The following is a 22,865-nucleotide window of genomic DNA, read 5'->3' as shown; positions in this document are numbered from 1 at the left end:
AGTACATCAATAAGGCATCACTCATGAGGCAACTAAGCGAGGAGATAATGGAATACAGTGGCTCGTTCCTTTCTTCTTCAATTGCATACATTGATAACTAGTAACAGTTCACTAATTATACTTGAGATGTATGCCACAACTGTTCTTCGTCTGACACATACTGTCAAGTGAAATGTAATGCCTCATAATGTATATGTATCAGTTAGAACTTTAATCAGAGCTAAATCACACATTCCTTCTAAAATTGTCACACTGACCTTTTGTCCAGCAATCTGGAAAGTCATTTTCTTCTTGGAGATGTGATCATGAATGTTCAAGTGGCTGAATTTCATTTAGGTATGTCCTCTGTGAAATTACCACTGCGGAATCACCACTACCTGTGCTGCCTTTTCGGAACAGAGTTTTCTGCATCACAGTCACTGTTAGGACGTTAAGAGACTTATTCTGTTATAAAAATACTATTTGAATTCAGGCCCGGACAAAGAGACCCAGGGCCCCTAACCAATTTAACAGAGTCTGGCCCACTTTTTCATAATTTAGCAAAAAACCAACCTTACATTTTTTTTATTTAACGTACTTTGGCTTTGCCATGCAACGAACTTTCTTCTCCCCAAAGGAGTGGATGACCTCACTATAGTCCACAGGCTGCATTATTTCTGACCCTGTATACATCACAGAGAGTGAATTAAGCCTGTTCTGTTCTGTGGTAGATCTTAAATAATTCTTTACACTCTTTAGCACTGAAAACAAGCATTTGATCCTGATGTATATAACAGGATCCAGAGCGTTATTCCCACGTATAGATAGATGTCGAAAAAGTATTTTTCCAGTATGTATTTATATAGCTCCAGTGACGATAACCAGTAGCACAGCGGACAACAAATGAGCTCGCAGGTGTAGACATATTTGTTTTCTAAAGTACCGTCCAAATCTCTTGAATAGAAGGCTTCCAGATTCTGTACTTTGTCATGGGTGTCTTGAGATTCCAAACCATGTAGCTTCGTGAGAAAGTCAAACTTTTTACTTAACTTCTCGTAAGAAAAGCCACGTCTCTGTAGTTCTGCAATCAACCTGTCGATAATGACATTGAAGATGGTAATTCTGAATCTGTCCTTGCCGGAAAGTTCGATCTCATTTCTCTCACCTTCGTCAAACTGTACTTTTTGCTTACGTTTTCTCTTCATATCGTATGCATAGTTCTGTTAACCAATTGTTTCCACAGCTTTTGACTCATAATGATCAAAGGTATCGACTTTCCTTATATCTTTTAGGTGTATTACCAAAGACCAACAAAGTTGAGCAATGATACTCAGTTTGATGTTCACAGATTGCGAAGATTTGCTCACTTTGTTAAATTTTTCCAGGATATCATTCTACAGCGAGATCAGGAAGCACATTTTCAGGGAATCGAGTGAATTCAAAAGACCCAAAGCCTCAGGTGGTTTTTCACTTGTGTCACTGCTGATTATCTGAAGAGCTACCATGATCTCATTCGAGAAGCAACAGAAACTTCGGCAGGTGTCACTCCGAGCAGGCCATCTTGTCTGAGAAAGGCTCTTCACAATTGTTGAATTTGATTTCTGTTGAGATATAAAAACTTTTTATCTATGTGTCGAGGCCAAGAGAAAATTGTTCAGTTTCTGTAATTTACCGAAGAAAGATACGGCAGCCTCACAACACTCAGCAGCACATGAACCGTCAAGATTCAGTGAGAGAGCTGAACGGGGGCTAAAAGCTACTAGAGGACTCACTTATTTATTTTCGCTTGAAGACCGGAATATACACTCTTATGTTGCTTGCAGTGTTATAATACTGTCCATGACAATTGGCGATATCCAAGTCGTGATTTTCCAAGGTCTCGAGAATGACGTTACCCAGGTCTTCTGCTTTATGACCACAATTTGGTATGAATTTTATAGATCGTTTGACAGGGCATCCGTTTGCATACACATATCGTACTATGAATGCAAGTTGATCCATTTGGGAGATGTCAGGAGTCGAGTCAATAGAGATGGAGAAATACTTGACATGCTTTATCTCAGTCACGATCGTGCTTATAATCTTTTATGCCATGATAATCTTTTCTTTGCATATTCTAGACAAAATATATTATATTGCGCCGCATCCTTTGTTTCCATGGCATATTATGTAGGTGGTCAAAAAAGGATCAAACGCAGCCAAAAGTTCTAGGGTCATAACATAGTTCCCACTATTTCTCGACCCAAATCTCTCCTCTGTACTTACAACCGACAATCCGCGTGCAGACAGTGACCTCACAACAGCCACAATACGCATAAAAAATTAATGCCAATATTTCATTTCTTCTTCCATTTGATCAAGACTCTTGTCAACTCTACCACAAGCATTCTTCCTTGCTAACAGTGTTGCACAGTGACCTCACAACAGCCACAATACGCATAAAAATCGAATGCCAATATTTCATTTCTTCTTCCATTTGAACAAGACTCTTGTCAACTCTACCACAAGCATTCTTCCTTGCTAACAGTGTTGCACAGTGACCTCACAACAGCCACAATACGCATAAAAATCGAATGCCAATATTTCATTTCTTCTTCCCTTTGAACAAGACTCTTGTCAACTCTGCCACAAGCATTCTTCCTTGCTAACAGTGTTGCACAGTGACCTCACAACAGCCACAATACGCATAAAAATCGAATGCCAATATTTCATTTCTTCTTCCCTTTGAACAAGACTCTTGTCAACTCTGCCACAAGCATTCTTCCTTGCTAACAGTGTTGCACAGTGACCTCACAACAGCCACAATACGCATAAAAATCGAATGCCAATATTTCATTTCTTCTTCCATTTGAACAAGACTCTTGTCAACTCTGCCACAAGCATTCTTCCTTGCTAACAGTGTTGCACAGTGACCTCACAACAGCCACAATACGCATAAAAATCGAATGCCAATATTTCATTTCTTCTTCCCTTTGAACAAGACTCTTGTCAACTCTACCACAAGCATTCTTCCTTGCTAACAGTGTTGCACAGTGACCTCACAACAGCCACAATACGCATAAAAATCGAATGCCAATATTTCATTTCTTCTTCCCTTTGAACAAGACTCTTGTCAACTCTGCCACAAGCATTCTTCCTTGCTAACAGTGTTGCACAGTGACCTCACAACAGCCACAATACGCGTAAAAATCGAATGCCAATATTTCATTTCTTCTTCCCTTTGAACAAGACTCTTGTCAACTCTGCCACAAGCATTCTTCCTTGCTAACAGTGTTGCACAGTGACCTCACAACAGCCACAATACGCATAAAAATCGAATGCCAATATTTCATTTCTTCTTCCCTTTGAACAAGACTCTTGTCAACTCTGCCACAAGCATTCTTCCTTGCTAACAGTGTTGCACAGTGACCTCACAACAGCCACAATACGCATAAAAATCGAATGCCAATATTTCATTTCTTCTTCCATTTGAACAAGACTCTTGTCAACTCTGCCACAAGCATTCTTCCTTGCTAACAGTGTTGCACAGTGACCTCACAACAGCCACAATACGCATAAAAATCGAATGCCAATATTTCATTTCTTCTTCCCTTTGAACAAGACTCTTGTCAACTCTACCACAAGCATTCTTCCTTGCTAACAGCGTCGCACATGCTGACCTGTGATCGCCTGAATTTTCATGTTCCTTCATCCTCTGACCTGCATTTTCCAGTAGCTAGTCCCTTCATTATAAGCTAGCAATCCCGATTTTCCAAACATCTTACAAGGGGCGCAGAAGATGTTACCCTTGCTCTTCTAAAATACTGGCCAAGGCTGAGGTCGTTTTTCATTATCAGGCAATATTCGGATAAAGAGTGAAAGGGATAGATACCTAGTTGTATCTGCATACTGGCACTTTGAAGAAGATAAATCGGCATCCATATTTTGTTTCACACCATTTTGTACCAAGTGTTCGAGTGTGGCATCATCCAGTATCCACTTGTCAGGATCGTCAGTAACAGACAGAAATGATGGAATTGCAACACAAGTGTTCGCATGTGATTCAGGATGTTCACCAGAATCTTCTCCATTGACTACTCCGGGGTTTTCGAAAGTCAAGTTTTGGGGAATTTGGGTAGCTCGTCACAGTCAGACTCGCTTGCCAGTTAATGGTCATCACTCCAATCGCCAGAGACTGATGCACTGGTACTAGTACTAAGTCTGGAAGAGGCGAAAGATGAGTCGAACTTAGGAACATTACGAAGAAGCTCCTTTCCTTCTGCAATTTCTCCTTATTCCTCTTTCTTTTCTGGAACCTGCTTAGTCTTTTGTTGATGTCAGACATCAGTAATTTCTAAAACTTAAGAGGATAACGAGTAACAGTCGGCCACGTGATAATTTAGCTTAAATACTAACTTACACAACTCTTTTAACACTCTACGAGAATCAACGTTCACTACCGTAGATCTCTGTGATTTCTTTTCGCTTGATCTCTTTTCTTGATCTTACTGTGTCCTTGTGGGCTGAGCCCCCTATTTATACAGCCCCAGGAGTGTGGAAGTTGGTGGGGTTCGACCAGTCAGAGTGCATGGTAGTATCTACACTATTCCAGAACGTTCCCTAATCGAACTTTTGAACGGATTTTGTTCGTGTTCAGTATTTACCATGCTTTCCATTAGAGTCGAGGATCATAGGTGCAAATTTTACCAAGAGTTATGGGTTTTTGAGGCTAAAAACTCTTAACATTGCTTCCTTCGAGAAGGAAGTAAACCTGGGAAATTTCCGTAATAGATTTGGAGCACGTGGAAAAATGGGAGGAGTCTGAGAAAAATTATCAGTAAGGGCTAACAACCCATCACCGTAAAAAAGAGCTTGTTACGAAAGTCCAACATAAGCCTCGGAATGGGACTGATTCTTTGACGCAACCACAACAAAGGAATAAGGTTATGAGATTTTGTACTTGGAATATCATGAGTCTTAGTATAGAATAGACTTTGTTGGTGTACAGGAGGTGAGGTTAGATGAGAATGGCCTATCACTAATAGGAAATTACTTGTTGTAGGTAGTGAATGAAACAGTAATCACCAATTCGAAACAGGATTCTTTATTTATAAAACTAGCCGTACCCGTGCGCTCCGCTGCACCCGTTAGAAATAAATATAAAGTAATTACATAATTAAAATAGGACATTTGATCCAGGGAACATTCGTGTTTGATAGAAAGATAAATCATTTAATACGGTATGTTACTTAATTTATATTGTGTTTAAATAATTAAAATGCGATCATTTCGGTCCAGAGAGCACTCATTTGGTGCAATGACAATTCCTTTAACATGTTTCTTAATTGTTATTACATGCAACCATAGTTTAATGAACATTGACATCATTTAGATTTAATGTCTATACTTTATTTTACTTGCTATATGTTTCCATTGAATTATGGTAATAACTTAATTTTAACCCTTCTTTTCTACATATTCAGTAAATGGCGTTTGGCCCACTATGGTTTTGAACCCTTCAAATAACTTAAATTATATTATATTATATTATATTATATTATATTATATTATATTATATTATATTATATTACATTACATTATATTATATTATATTATATTACATTACATTATATTATATATTATATTATATTATATTATATTATATTATATTATATTATATTATATTATATTATATTATATTTATTATATTATATTATATTATATTATATTATATTATATTATATTATATTATATCAGAAGTTACTGTAATAACATTATACATTATGTCCATCTAGAGAAACTACACTTTCCAATGGTGAAATAATAATTAATTATACAAATCGGTTAATTTAGCTTCCGATATTACTTCATACAAACTCAGAAACATTCTCTGTAGGCTATCTTTCATAGCTTTCGATTGTTGCTGTCCAAGGCCCCCTATATACGAAGTCGTTTGTTTTTTATTTCATTATACGGCCTTAGATCGCAGTTATTTTAATTTTAAAACTCTTTTATCTCATTAAATATCAGTCCTATCAAAATTTTTAAAGGAATAAAACTTATCGCAAATTATTTTTAAAGAAACTTTTGTTATGTAACATTTTTCACAAAAATCAATAATAAGCGAGATATTTCGATTTATTTAATTCAGGCCCCCTTATAACCCCCCTTTTAAATAATGTATTTTGAATGCCATATAGCCTAAAATCTAAGTTACAACGAACTTAATTTATATTCCAATTTTCATGAAATCCGTTCAGCCATTATCGCGTGAAAAGGTAACAAACATACAGACAGACAGACAGACAGACAGACAGACATACAAACAAAAATTTCAAAAAAGCGATTTTCGGTTTCAGAGTGGTTAATTATATATGTTAGGACCAATTATTTTTGGAAAATCGAAAATTACCAGAAAAATTTCGGCTACAGATTTATTATTAGTATAGATAATAAAATCAGCAGTAAAAAAGATCATTTTATCAGTAACAGGTTATCGTATTTAGTACCGGTACTTAAAGGTAGATGATGCAATATAGTAGTAATAAATGCTCACACACCTACAGAAAAGAAAGACCAACATATAAATTATAGCTTCTATGAGGAATTGGAACACACTTTTCATCAGTTATCTAGGTATCACATGAACATTTTATTGGGGGATTTCAATGCTAAAGTAGGACGCGAGGATATATTTAAACGGCTTTTGAAAAAGAGACCTTACATGTATCATAACTGTAATTTTACTGGAGTTAGGTTAGTCAACTTAGCTATATCCAAAAATGTAATTGTGAAAAGTAGGTACAACATTCCCGCATAATAATAATAATAATAATAATAATAATAATAATAATAATAATAATAATAATAATAATAATAATAGTGATTTATTTTAGCTGGCAGAGTTAAGGCCATAAGGCCTTCTCTTCCACTCAACCAGCATAAGGATATATATAAATAAACTGGATTTCTCTAGCTGGATTGACACACAACCAAATAGATAAACGAAGACATAATGAGGGTCGTTCCGAAAGTAATGCCTCCTATTTATTTTCACGGGAACTACAACAGATACAGACAGCATAATAAGACAGCTAAATAGAGCAAGATTTCAGCTACAGGCAGTTGTTTTTACACAGTCACAACTATTCTTTATGCACTTTTTCCAGTGATGAATGAGAGTCTGTATGCCATACTCGTAAAAATTTGAACCAGCAGAGGCAAGCCACTTTGTTACAGCTGCGATGACAGTATCCTTGTCTGGAAAATGTTGTCCTCGTAATCCATCTTTTGTAAGCTCAAAGAGATGCAGTCTAACGGCTCTAAATTCGGATTATACAGTGATTGTGGTAGGACAGTCCAGCCAAATTTTCTTTGTACTCTGTGGTTGCGAAACTGGTATGGGGTCTGGCCTTATCATGTTGAAAGGTTTTCTTCTGTGGTCTGACTCTGGAAATTCAGGCTTTTAGCTTAGCCAACCTCTGCTTGCAGCATTTAGAGTTGGCAGTTCCTCCAGGCTTGAGGACATCCAAAAGTATCACATCCCGCCCATATGAAAGGACTGTCATTTTCGTCACTGTTGAAACGCACTACCCACCATCTCACTGTGCTCGCATCCACTGTATCATCTGCGTACATCTTTAACAAGCGTCGATGGATGTCATTGAGTGCATTTGTTAGGCAGTGAGGAATTCCATAACACATCTGTTTCTTACACATCTCTATATCAGATGACATTTTAGTAGACTGCCCTGCTGCCATTATTCGTCACACAAAAACCAAACTAACAGGACATTAACGTGAAGGTTCAACCTTTACTATAATGCCACTAACATCTGGCTCAGACGTTACAGGTCAACAAAAAAAAAAAAAAAGGCATTACTTTCGGAATGATCCTCGTAGTAGTATAGTAGACATTCGATTCTTCAGAGGGGCTGACTGTGATTCTGACCATTAAGTGGAAAATTAAGAGGAAGATGATCAGTAGTGAAGCAAGTAGAGCAATAAGTTAATAGCCTATTAGGAGATTCAATATTCTGAAACTGAAAGATGAGACAACTAAGCAACATTATCAGGTCGAAATTTCAAATTGTTCTGCCACTTTAGGAAGTGCTGACGAAGTTCAGTTAGATATTAATAGCGTATGGGAAAATGTCAGAGATAGTATTAAAATTGCATCTGAGCAGAGCATAGGTTATTATGAAACTAAGAAAAAGAAACCGTGGTTTGATGAAGATTCTTGCATAATATTAGAAACAAGGAAATAGACAAAATTAAATTCTTACACGATCCAGTCCAGGTGAATAGAGATAATTATTTCAATGAAGACGGGAAGCAAGTCATACACTTAGGAACAAAAAGAGAGATTAGCCTACTTGAAGGAAAAACTGAATGAGGTAGAAACAAAATAGTAAGAATAAAAAAAATTAGAGATTTATATAAGGGCATAAAGGAATTTGAGAAGAGACATCAGGCAAGAGTAAATGTGATCAAGGATGAGAATGGTGACTTGCTTGTAGACACTCATTTTATCCTGAACACTATTTTGGGCAACTACTAAATGTACATATGCCCAGTGCTGTCATGGATATTATACAGGACCATACAGCTTATGGGAACCTACAATTTTTTATTGAATTGTATGGGTAAGAGAAAATTTTGTTCATACAGAGCCATACGGCATAATGGGTGCCTAAGTTTTCTACACTGAGACCAATATTTTGTACAGATACGGAAATAAAATTTGCAGCTCCCTTATTGTATAGTCTAAATTTTGCTTACAGCACACTGCGCATGTGCAGTAAACAAGAGCCCCTGTATATATGCTACTTGTGGACAGTTGTGCGAAGTTGTTGCCTACATACAGGTGGACTCTCATCAAGATTTGCTTCAAATTTTAATTCTATATCTTTACATGGGGATGTGTATTTTGTACACATAGATCTGTCTTGATCTTAGATTAGTTCTTGCTTTTCATAATATCTTCTTTGATATTCATGAACATAAATGATCCACATTTACAATCCGGGAATCAATAATTATATATAAAATAACTGTTGAAAAGCACCGAAGTGCTGCTGATTTATCAAGACAAGTGTGCATGAACTGTGAAAGTTTCATGGGGATATTCTGTCAATAAAGCTACATATTTAAATTAAGATATAGGCATAGGCTATAAAGCAAAACAACTTCTTTACATCTTTCACATAAAAATAAAAACATCCATTAAACGACTATTGAAGAAATAGAGTGAGGAGAGCAAAATCTATTGAAGGGAGAAATGAGGGGGGTGGGGGGTATGGTCAAGAAAAAAATTACTGTGACAGCACTGCATAGGCGAAATAGAAATAATCAGGGCGATATTCGAATACAAACTGCTGAGCCATTTATACCCGAACCTACAATTTCTGAAGTCGAAATTACAATAGAAAAGCTGAAAAAGTACAAGTCTTCAGGTGTCGATCAAATTCCATCAGAATTAATACAAGATGGTAGAAACGCATTATCTAGTGAAATTTATAAGCTCGTATTTGCTATTTGGGAAAAGGAAATTGTACCAGAACAGTGGAAGGAATTCATAATTGTACCTATCATTAACAAGGGGAAAAGACTAACTGTAACAACTTTCGAAGATTATCACTTTTATTGGCGTTGTACAAAATTTTATCCAATATTCTTTTGAGAATATTAACTCTATATGTAGATAACATTATTGGGGATTATCAATGTGGTTTTAGGCGGAATAGATCGACTATTGATCAGATTTTTTTTTTCTTTTTTTGTATTCGACAATTATTGAAGAAAAAATGGGAGCATAAGGGCACAGTACATCAGTTATTCATATATTTCAAAATGGCATATGACTCGGTTAAGAGAGAAGTTTTATACTACAGAGCAATCAAATGAGGTGTAGACAGGAGCGATGGGATTTTCATTGTGCACTGCTGATGAACTCACAGCGGGGAATGGTGGACTGACAGAGGCGATGATGCAAGCATGCACGTGTTTGTCCTTGATCATGTCAAGGTTAATGAATCAGTCTCCAATTGGCGAGTGACACGGAACACAGGACATACATGGTGTTTTCTTGTGCGTTTAAAGTGAATGTGTGGATAAATGTAAATTGTATAATACTTATATGAGTTTCTAGGCTTTTATGGTGACTGTGATTGCAATTAGACTTTTGGGTAAACCACATGTACCCAAAAGTCTAATTATTCCAATGTACAATGGGTAATTAAACTTTTACTACTGAACAACGTCTATATATTTATGATTCATATGTGTTAAACCATTTTGCCACCCAAGTACAAGGCCAGTTTGAAACATGATTCCCGGATGTACAAATTCCATCACATTCAATGATCCACAATCTTTATAATAAATTTCAGGCAATGAGAAGTGTTTAACCTAAGAAACAAAACAGACAGCATAGGGTTACAGAAGGAACGTTAGATGACATTGGCCATCTATTGGAACAGTCCCTTAGAAAATCACTTAGGCGCCTTTCACAACAAGTACGAATTTCTTATGGCTCTATGCAAAAAGCTACTAAGATAATTGTTAAAGTTGCAGCCATATAAAATAACTGAGACAAATGGTCTTCAACCAGGTGATCCTGCACGAAGGCGCGCATTTTGTGAATGAATGCTGAATAATATTCATAACAGACTAATAGGTCCACATTTAATATTTTTCTTAGACGAGGTATGGTTCCACCTCCATGGTGTTCACAAAACAATCGTTATTGGAATGCTGAGGAACCTCATATGGTACGCCTCCATGATGAAAAAATTGGTGTATGGTGTGCCATGAGCGGACAAAGAATTATAGGGCCCTTTTTTTTTTCGGAATACAGTTGATTCCCTCACATATGTGCATATCATTCTGACCCCCTTCTTTATAGAATGAACCAGCAGTGAGCATAATTTCGCATTCTTCCAACAGCCGATATTTGGATGCAAGAAGTTGAACGTGGACAGAACTATTAGTAGGAATTTGTGGCTCCCTAGCTCCCTCTAACCTAACCCCATGCGATTTTTATCTCTGGGGTACATTGAAAAATGCTGTATACAAGACAAACCCATGCGCCCTAGGAAGAACTGAAACCTAATATCCGTCACGAAATTAATAGCATTAATTGACCAGAACTACAGCGAGTTATGGGACATTTCATAAAGAGGTTCAAAAATCAATGGACTATGAAGGCGGCCAGTTTCAACATTTCTATCAATAAAGTTGGTAAGTAAGACACTTTTTGAAATAGTTATGGAAACTTTTATGATTGTATCATCGCAACTCTACACTGTCTTTTCCCCGCTATGAGTGCGTCAGCAGCGCACAGTGAAATCCCCATCGCTCCTGTCCACACCTCAACTGATCTCTCTTATAATAATCTTAGAATTTGGTGTTCCTAAAAAACTAGTTCTTTTATTAAAATGTGTCTCAGTGGAACATACACCAGAGACCATATAGACCAGTTTCTGTCTGACGTTTTTCCAATTCAATGAGGGCTAAAGCAAGGAGATGCTCTATTACCTTTACTTTTTAACTTTGCTCTAGAATATGCCATTAGGAAAACAGAAAGGGTTTGGAATTGAACAGGTTACTTCTACTGCTTGTTTACGAGGATAACGAGAATATGTTAAGAGAAAATCCACAAATTATTAAGAAAACACGGGAATTTTACTTGAACCAAGTAAATGTAGAATATATATATATATATATATATATATATATATATATATATATATGATTATATCTCATGACCAGAACATAGTACGAAATGGAAATATAAAAATTGGAAATTTATTCTTTGAAAAGGTGGAGAAATTCGAATACTTTGGAGAAACAGTAACAAATATAAATCATACTATAGAGAAAATTAAACCCAGAATAAATATGAGAAATGTCTACTATGTTGGCAGTGGATGGAAAATGTTATGTTTTATTTAATGACGCTCGCAACTTCAGAGGCTATTTTAGCATTGCCGGATGTGCCGGAATTTTGTCCCACAGGAGTTCTTTTACATGCCAGTAAATCTACTGACATGAGCCTGTCGCATTTAAGCACACTTAAATGCCATCGACCTGGCCTGGGATCAAACCCGCAACCTTGGGCATAGAAAATCCAGTGCTATACCAACTCGCCAACCAGGTCGACGGCAGTGGATGGATACTGGATACATTGGCATTAAAAAAAAATTAACAATATGTCCTCGGAATACTGGTGGAAAACCATTTACCTAGTATAATCATGAAAAGTACCTGCCAGTTATTAACACTTATTGTCTGCTTCTTTTATTATGCACTTGCTGTTTGGCTGAAGACAAGGTAAAATTTTTTACACAGCATTGGGAAAGAAGTCAGAATAAATTTAATATCCACTCACTAAGTTATTAGTATAATTTCATAAAATTTCGTTTTTCGTCCAATTTTTAATTAACATGTATCAAGATAAATTGTTTACACCTGCGAGACTTTTAACTGTTATATAAGTAATTACAAATTACCTCTGTGTTTTGTGACTCATGTCTCTCTGCACAGGATAAACAAATATGTGCACAAGTTGCTAGACATGTGGAAGGAGACATTGACTTTTTAGCTCCGTATTTTGCTCGTATTGGCAATCCAGAAACAATAACTCAGCAACAAGCTCTGAAGATAAGGGAGGACTGCATCTCAGATTTCAAACATCTCCTCACAGAAAGGATGAATAGGATTCAAGAGAACTTTGAAAAGGTATGTACTGGTACTTAGTTAAATTCTCATATTACTTTTCTAAATAACTTCTATAAAGGGCAGTATGTCTGTATTGTTACTGTAATATAGGAGTATAAAATTTACATTATTTTATATGTTTTAATGTTTTAGTTTTATTCAAATCAAGTTCCAAGTTATAATTAATTAACTAGTTTATAAATTATTAAATACAGTACCGGTACTCGTCATTAAGAGTTATTAGCATAGGTGTATATTTCTTACAGTTTTATTCACTATAACTTCTCATTTGCTTATTGTCACGCATTGCTGTTGCTACACATCCTCCTTTTCCTGCTGCTGCTGCTGCTGCTGCTGCTGCTGCTGCTGCTGCTGGCACTACTGATTCACCAGGGTTGCCAGATTTTAGATCTACCAAAGAGGGGCATTTTTGTTTCATCATAATATACAGTACTTACGTTTTGTTTTAAAGAATGAATGATATGAATATAGGCAGAGTTGACATTTTCACGACTACAAAAAAAATATATACCTTTACATACATTTGAAGAAACTAATATGAATCTCAAAATTGAAATTTTAATTTAAAAAAACATATTGTAGATACAAGTTTCCAATACAAAATAATATTTATCTGTCTGAAAGTTACATCACGTTTCTCTGGCGTCTTTCTGAAGGGCTTGTAGCAATAATATGTTATGCCAAATTATTAACTTAATGACTTAATAGTAATTCTGACTCATAGATTTCCCCAGCTGTTTAAATAATTCTAAAGCACAAATTCCAAATGATGGCACCAGATGTGACAAAATATTTAAATTTCAATGCTTATAAATTGATAACAATAACATAAAATTTACTGAAACTTTAATTCATATTTATTTTGTGACTTACCATATTACTGCTCAAAACGCATAATTTAACATACCGTGCATTTTCAGAGCTTCCTAAATATTTATTACTGGACTTCAGCATTTCCAGCAAGCTTTTCTCCATTCTCTTTGCCATGCATTTGGGATGGACGTCTCTTTTTAAATGTTTAGAAATATCATATTAACCACAGAATTAGCTGTTACAAACCTTACACTTGACAAAATATTCGTTTTTTCCAATACGAAAGCCTACATTGTTAAGAAAATTAATTTAAATTTGTTGTAATTATTTAGGCCTAGAACAAAATAGTTACTAGGTAATTATACAAGTGACGTTAATTTTCTAAAGAAGGGACTTTTTGCATCCCGTCTCGAATCGAAACGGGACTCGAAACTTTTATATGAAAATCGGGACATCTGGCAACCCTGTGATTCACGTATACACTTTTGAGCAGGTCGACACTTTTAACTAATTAGGAACTGATATATTGTTAAACATTTTTAAAAGTCTGTCGTTTAGTTTAAAATTATGAGCACTGCTCCTGGTGTTCTGCTTTGTCACAAATGTACAACAGTAGTTGTCACCTCACACGTCACATCTCTTCGGCATCCTGCCTCAGGAGGAAGTGGAAGAAACTGCCTGTGCACCCTCTTGCTGCCACCTGCCATTCACCTGCTGACTTACACTTTGTGTGCCTAGTGCTTGCACAACTCTAGATGGGAGGAAGGCAGATTCAGAAAAGGAAAACAAAACAAGTGTTATATAAACGTGGAAGAAAATGTTTTATGACACCAAAACTAGTAGCCATTTTAGATAGATACCAGTTAAGTCCTTGAAGCTGCAGCTAAGGCTTTGGGATATAATGTTAATGAAATAGCGCTCAGTCATAGTTCAATTCAAAGATATCGAGAACAATTAAGAAAGAAACAGGCAAAAAATATTAAAGATTTGTTTGAAGAGAAGAATCCAACCTTGTGATTGTGATTGGAATGGTGAGCTGCGTTAAATGTCAGGGATTCAAGAACTGAAAGACTACCAATCATAATTTATGAAAATCAGGAACAATTAATTGGTATGTCTGCATTACCGAATTCTGGTGGGAAAGAACAATCATGGGCAGTTTGGAATGCCATAAAAAATTGGGGACTGGACAACAAAGTTAAAATTCTTTGGAATATGTATGATAAGCAGACATCGGATTCTAGGGCAAATGCCTATTTTGTTTCTTTAGGAGAAAAGTAAAAATAATTATTAATATTTGTGTTTCATGGAAATTGAAAGATACCTATTTAAAGAGTTTTATAGTGCCCTAAAATGCCCTAAAACGGTTATTAGAGCCTAATTTGTTAATATTCGCCTAAAAATGCCTAACTCACTGTAAAGTTTCGCATTTTTCTCTTACTTTTTATAATTTATACATGCATTCACTGCGAAATTTAAGGCATTTAAAAAGTGGAAAGTTTGCTTCACACAGGCCATGAAACCATTGATAAAGGAAACAAAATGTTTTGAATCTCACGACACTCGCAATAGATTTCACCGAATTTAACATGTTTGGAGGCATAAATGCCGACAAAGAACCAACCTTAGTTTTGAAGCAGGCAACAATCACAACATGTGCTGCTACCGATTCAGAGATATACTATACTATAAAAATGACTGTTTTCGATCTGAAACCGATTAGCTGTACTGCCCTTCAGAGTGTCATAAAATCACAATTTTTGGAGAAAGAGTGTTTTTGAAATATTTATGAAAAGTCGTAAAACTGCGAATTAGTAGGGTAAACCGTTACAAAATATTTAAAAGAATGGCCCTCCTAGTGTTAACACTACCAGGAAATGCAACAATAAGTGGAACATCGTATTTTTGTCCAATTGAATCTCAATAACAACGGTTCATTTGAATGCTCGTTAACAGTTGTTCTTTCCCTCACCTTATTTGTGTTGAGAAGTTTTGAGCGATAGGACGTTTTCCTGTGAAGTTTAACCGATAATGCCGAAAAATATAAGTGCAAAATCTACATTGATCCGGCAATGGCTAACAGAATATTCAGAATTCACTTATAATGGAAAAATAATATTCTGCAAGATTTGTAGCAAACAGGTATGTAACAATAGTTGAAATATATAAATTCTATTAATTTTAATGAGTAGGCCTATAATATTTATACATTGACTGAGCTATCCTGAGGTATAATTCTTTTTAAGACCACTACACTTTAACCTTTTAAATTCCGATAGTTAAAGTATTTGCAGGTCATTAAAATTTTGATTGTTCGAACCCACTAACTTTGTGATAGAAATACGGCAATACAACAATTAGGATTTTATTTTAATTCAGTTTACTTTACATTTTTAGATTTCGCAAGAAAAGAAGTGCCACCTAAAGCAGCATGTGCAAGGAGCGGCTCATAAGGCTAAAGCTCAGCAGAAAAATCAACTGCAACAAACTTTACTAACACAGCCTACTTCATCCAATCTCAGCAGCAATTTCTATGCTGATTTAACCAGAGCGTTTGTTGCTGCTAACATTCCCTAGAATGCAATTGAAAATCCGGTTTTAAGACAGTTTTTACAAAAATACTGCAAACAAAATATCCCATCTGAGTCGACCCTAAGAAAAAATTACTTAGACAGAATATACAATGAAACTTTAGCTTCCATTCTTACATATGGGTCTCTATGGATGAAACCTCAGATCCTATGAATGGGTATATAGCAAATATGGTAGTAGGAAAACTTAGTCCTGATGGACCTTCGATTCCACACCTCGTATGTGTTAAGGAACTTTCGAAAGTGAATAGCCAAGCCATTGCTTATTTTGTAAATAAAGGCCTACAGTCTTTATACTCAGGTAATATAGACGATTCTAAAGTTCTGTTGTTTTGTACTGATGCTGCCTCATACATGGTTGCTGCAGCTCCACTTCTTAAAACATTTTATCCTAACCTCACGCATGTAACCTGTCTAGCACATGGCCTTCACAGGGTTTCTGAAACAATCCGGAATGAATTTCCTCTTGTCAATTCGTTTATTTCTAACAAAAAAAAATGTTTTTGTAAAGCCCCATCCAGGATTTCAATATTCAGAGAGAACTTTCCAGATATCCCACTCCCACCTCAGCCGGTTGTTACACGATGGGGAACCTGGATTCAGTCAGTGGTGTATTATTCTAAGTATTTTAAAGAAGTGGTCACAGTTATTGATAAATTACCTGAAACTGATAGTGCAGCGTGTGTGAAAGCAGTGAAAGATTGTCTGAATGACTCACGAGTGAAAAACGATATTGCCTACATAACATCAAACTTTTCTTTCATACCTGCAAGCATTGAACAATTAAAACGTGAAAAACAATCTCTTTGTAGCCAAATAGCAATAGTAAAGGAAGCTCAAGTGAACATACATTCTGCTTTGGGCGAAACTGGGAAAAAAGTTAAAAATAAGTGGGACAACGTATTAAATAAGAATGTAGGATTTTCATTGTTGGAAAAAGTATCTAGAGTGATATCGGGGGAAAGTGTAAATGTTCCAGTAAGTATTGATGTTTCTATTGTACCTAATTTAAAATTTGCGCCTCTCACATCATTTTCGGTTGAAAGAAGTTTTTCTGCTTTCAAAATGATTCTCAGTGACAAAAGGCAAAGGTTAACTGTGGAGAATTTAGAAAAAATTCTGGTGGTGTACTGTGCAGATAATTATAATAAAGTCTGAGCGTGGAACTGAATTTCAGTAACTTAAAATGAGTAATCTTGATATCAATAATCATTATTTCATTAGTTTCAATATATTAAATTTGTGCAGGTCTGTTTATAAATATAATATAGTATTATTTTTTAATGTTTAAACATACTTTTTTGTGCGTATTTTAGTGTATAACTAAAAATTTCAGTGAACGAAATAAGTATGATACCTTGATGTGCCTAAAATGCCTATTTTCATTAAAATAGAGCCTAATTTTACAAATTTTGAGCTTATTTTAGACGCCTAAAACTGCAATTTTTAGTGCCTAAAAATCCGATGTCTAATGATAAGACTTCCTTGTGTTCTGGTTTTCCAACCAGAAAGTCAGAAACTAAACACACTAGAACAATATGAAATATACAGACACACGAAAACACACTCCAACGAAATTCTCACCACACAACTCAATTTCAAAACACACACACTCTTTGACTCTACACTATACCACACGAACGCACCCTCACAGGAGACAGAACAAGAGGTGCCAAGACTAACAACGACCAGTTCTGAGGATGACCCATAAATAGGTCGAAACATGTAAGCAAGGTACGTTAGAATTTAACACAAGAAAGTCTTATCATACATATTCCGAAGTGATACAGTGTTAAAAGTTATGTAATCAAGATGTATAATCAAATTCTTTGTTGCAACACCACTGCATCAGCACAGGTCGTTTTATTGAAGCTGTTACTTTGCTGGATTCCCTTGCTGCTATCACATGTACGAGCTAATGTTACAAAGTGTGTTCGAAAATGAGTTATCCCAAGTAGCAGTTAGTCCTGGATGTAACATAAAAAAAAACTTAGAGAAAAGTGGAATGCTATGGAAAAAGCAAATTATCAAGATTGGCATGAACATTTGCATGAGGCTTTCAGTGGTGTCAGAATTGAAGAAACGCTTATTTTTTTTCTGAAAACTACTAAAAGAAGAACACCTCAAAAATGATTACTGTAAATTCATTGAATTGTGCATCATGTGTTGGGGCAACTGTGGACTCAAAACTAAAAGTAAGGCCACCTGAAGCTTTGCATCATGCCAGATGAATGGCCAGAAGAAGAAGAAAATGGTCCTCTTTCGCTCTCAGCTGTTGCTCAATGTCAGTGAATTGAATAGCCTAAGGAACATTTGTTTGTTTGTGGTAAAAGTATATGCAAAATGAGTTCATCAGCAATGGGAGCACCATACCATGACTTGTGCTTTTTGAAAGATATTCTCAAACCTTTCTTCACCACAAAATTTCTGGTTTAACTGTCTCTGTACCTTCACTCTAGCCCTTGTGTTGCACAGTGTCATACTCACCAAATTAATTATCTTCCTTGGTACTCTCATTTCTTTCAACACCGTCTTCAGTTTGAATCTATTTATACTATCATAGCCTCTTTATAGTCAACAAAGAGTTGGTATATACTGACATATTCATAACACTTTTCCTTTATTAAGCATAATGATAGGATATGATCTATGGTTGATCTATTCCATCGAAACCAGTGACGTGCAGTCCACCCAAGCAACCCAAGTATGGCTTGGGCAGCACTGATTGATTATAAGAATCACGATATCTACGTAAATCCATGATTAAACTTTCTGTTTATTTAATCGTAAAGTCCTGAAATGCTTTTTAATACGTTTTGTTAATTGTAAGTCGCGTGATGGGGCATGTACAATGCACATACTGTGGTCCCGAGCTGGTACCAGCATGCCAGCAGTGCTGAATGTAGGTTAGCATGGAAGTTGCCATGACAACCCACATCATCATAACGTCTAACCAATGAGGGACGCCTCACGAGACTGTAGTAGATGCATTACCCCAAGCAGCCGGTAGCCTGCCTGGGCTGGCTGTGTGCGCGAAGTCGAATGAGTGTAAAACGTACTGTTTCTCTCGTGTTTGTTTGTACCGGTACTTTGTAGTTACATTGTGTACGTGTATATAAGTGCAATAAAAAGTTTTGATTATGTCTGGTGATAATAATAATTTAATTCAGCAACGAAAGCTAAATACAGTAATTTAACTAAAGCAATAACTTACGGGATCATGATGTTGCTATTGCACATATTCGTGCTTTTAACGCACTCGCGACTTTTGGAACTGTGCATATTGAAATTGAGCTAAGTGACCAAACACAACAAAGTATTATTCTACATAATGAAAAGGTAACACGCAATAGAGACATTCTGAAAAGGCTTATAAACGCCGTTTGTTTACTTGCAAAACTGGAACTTTCATTTAGATGAAACGGTAATTTGAAAATGTCCAACAACCGCGGTAATTATTTAGAACTTTTGGACTACACCACCCAGTACGACCTTCTTCTAAAAAATCGCTTGGAGACATCTACAGTATTCAAAGGTGTATCAAATCGTATTCAAAATGATTTAATTGAATCTGTTGCCAGTGCACTTAATAAGGAAATTAAACAGCAATTTCAGAAATCTGATTTTTTTGCCACATTAGCTGATGAGACAACTGACGTCTCGAATAAATCACAATTTTCTCTCCTTTATCGATATACGATTGAAGGAATGGTGGTAGAGTGGTTTGTGTGCCTCCGTAATGTGAGGACAAAACAGCGGCAGCACATTCTGATCTTATTTTTAAGAGATATTCAAGACTTTTCAAACTTCAGTAAGAAACTTGTTGTACAGAGCTATGATGGAAGTGCAGTGATGGCCTCTTCATTACAGGGTGTCAAGCTAATATTAAGGGGTCTTTTCCACAACCTCTCTTTGTTCACTGCTATGCACACTGTTTAAATTTAGCACTGTCCCGAAGTGCTTCAAGTGTTCCTGAATGTCGTATATTTTTTGCTACTCTTTCTGGGCTTCCAGCGTTTTTCTCCAAATCATCAAAGCGCACAAAATTTCTTGATGAATTTCTGGGTCGACGATTATTACCACATGTTTCCCCAACAAGATGAAATAGCTCGTCACGACTTACCAATACTTAGAGTAGTCTTTTATAATACTTAATTAATAGCTTTTAAGGAACCCGGAGGTTCATTGCTGTCCTCACATAAGCCCGCCATTGGTCCCTATCCTGAGCAAGATTAATCCAGCCTCTGAAGGAGGTAGAAAGAAATAGTAAGAATAAAAACATTCGAGATTTATATAAGGGTATAAAGGAATTTAAAAACGGATATCAGGCAAGAGTAAACGTGATCAAGGATGAGAATGGTGACTTACTTGCAGACTCTCATTCAATCCTGAACAGATAGTCTTTTATAATAGTATTTTTAATTTTAAGCAGTAGTTGCAGTAGGCCTAATCTTACAGATTTTGTAAAAAAAAAAGTGGGTACCAAATACCAACATATTTTTATAATTAGTAATGTTATAAGTATTTGAATCAAATATAAATAGTAAGAAGGAAAAGAAAACTTGATTACGTGACTGCTTGGGTAATCTGTTGGGCCACTGCACGTGACTGATCGAAACCCATACTGATATTCTCCTAGTTCTCTCTCCACATACTTTTTCAATATTCTTGCTAACACTTTAGAGAAGATCTTATATGCTACATTTAACCCCTTTCACGGTAATTGCTGCAGACCAGCTTGTCATTCTTTGTGTAGATGGGGCATATCACTGCCACATTCCATTCTTCCGATATCTCTTCCCTTTTCCATATATCTCGAATCAAGACATTCATATGACTACTCAACTCCTCTACATCATACTTAAAAAGTTCTGTCGCAATTCCATCCTCACCCAGTGCCCTATTGTTCATCATTAATTGAATTGCTTGCTTCACCTCCTCCAGAGTCACTTTCGGCACTCTCTCATCTTCCTCATCACCTTCCATTAGGCTATCTCTTTCCTCCACCTGTTTTGGTGTTTCTTCTTCAGTTTTTGTAGATGGGGCATATCACCGCGACATTCCATTCTTCTGATGTCTCTTCCCTTTACCTGGGAGTTCATTTTGAATCTAACCTTACCTGGGACACGCATATCAAACACACATGCAAGAAAGTATTTTCCACTCTTCACTCATTAAAAAGATTGTACCACTATCCAACTGAATTAAAGCAGACGCTTGTACAGACTCTTATTATGCCTCATTTCGATTATTGTGACGCTTTATTCAGTGATCTCAGGGTGGATTTATCCCAGAAACTGCAACGTGTTCATAATGCATGTGTTCGTTTCATTTGTAATGTCCGCTACTACGATCACATTTCTCCTTCTTTCGATAAATTATTGTGGCTCAGGTTAAATGAGAGGAGAAAGTTACATTCCGTTTCTCTCTTATACCGAATTTTGCACACCTCTACTCCCTCTTACTTATCTGTCCGATTCCACAGTCTTGCTCGGTATCATAACTTAAATACTCGGTCACAATATGATAACACGCTAGGAATACCACTGCACACAACATCTCTTTATTCTTCATCCTTCACTGTTGCTACTTCTCGTCACTGGAATGCTCTGCCGCCTGAATTCAAGGGCTGCCGAACTTTAATTTCCTTTAAATGTAAATTAGAAAAATATCTTATGATGAGTTGCTAGACCTAACGCATTGCAAATATTTAATGGAAAGTGTTCCACTGTATTTATTTTTATCTTTTTTTATTATTTTTTTTTTTTTGTTTCTTATTTTTATTATCTAAATCGCGTTTACTTATTATTTAACGCCAATATGTACCCCACTGTGTTGTTGTTTTTTTATTATTAATCTATTTTTTGTGTACATGTTATTCAATTGTCGGTTTCTGGTTTAATTATGTAAATCCTACTTAATTGTAATGTAATACTAATATGTATACTAATGTGTTTATTTTTATTTTTACTGTGTACATTTTTTTTATTGAATTATCGGCTTCTGTTTTTATGTAATTCGTATTTGATTCTAGCACCATTAATATGTATTTCACTATGTTTATTTTTATTTTATGAGGTAAATTTTATGTAACTACCTCTTTTGATCTCATTATGTACCTAAATTGTATCAGTATGTAATTACTTAATTCCGATCCAGTTTTATGTTCAACTGTGTAAGCACGTTTTAATCCTGGTTGAGTGTATGAGAAGGCCTTATGGCCTTAACTCTGCCAGGTTAAATAAAGCCATTATTATTATTATTATTATTATTATTATTATTATTATTATTATTATTATTAATTAATTAATTAATTAATTTTTTCTTTATTGTGCTAAAACAGCAGGTTCCATTGCAAACAAGATTTGCAATACTACATGCTATGTTTATGTTACATATTTTATAGTTCATAGTTGATATTCATATAGCAGCACACTATTGCAATATACAGAGTCGGTTAAAATAGATATTACAATCCAAAAACTAAAATAAATAAAAATTATCTACTCTACACAATATATGATCAACTAGCCTATTATAAATCTTATGCTTAAGTACATTACAAATCCACAATTAATTAATACATTACAAATACACATTACAAATCCACAATTAAATTATCTATGTACTATATACAATCAATCCGCTCGCCAGTTACAAAGCTTATGCCTAAATGCATTATAAGAAAATTTTGTAAAAGTGTTGCAATATTACATGCTATGTTTATATTATTAATCGAATTTGATATATGTAGAATAGTTC

At 35.6% G+C, this 22,865-nt stretch overlaps 1 protein-coding gene across 6 annotated transcripts in view; it reads left to right on the top strand.

The window, feature by feature from the left end:
- lobo (lost boys) overlaps positions 1 to 22,865 on the top strand; it is a 782,641-nt gene that overhangs the window by 737,651 nt on the left and 22,125 nt on the right. For all 6 annotated transcript variants that reach the window (XM_069833633.1, XM_069833631.1, XM_069833630.1 and 3 more), the window contains one exon: positions 12,505 to 12,699. In XM_069833633.1, the coding sequence (XP_069689734.1) occupies positions 12,505 to 12,699 (195 nt within the window). The remainder of the gene's footprint in view (positions 1 to 12,504; positions 12,700 to 22,865) is intronic.

This window comes from Periplaneta americana, chromosome 8 (assembly GCF_040183065.1).
Source record: "Periplaneta americana isolate PAMFEO1 chromosome 8, P.americana_PAMFEO1_priV1, whole genome shotgun sequence".
NCBI classification, from domain to species: Eukaryota; Metazoa; Arthropoda; class Insecta; order Blattodea; family Blattidae; genus Periplaneta; species Periplaneta americana.
The sequence above is the reverse complement of the archived record's forward strand: the minus strand, read 5'-3'. Positions and strand labels throughout refer to the sequence as shown.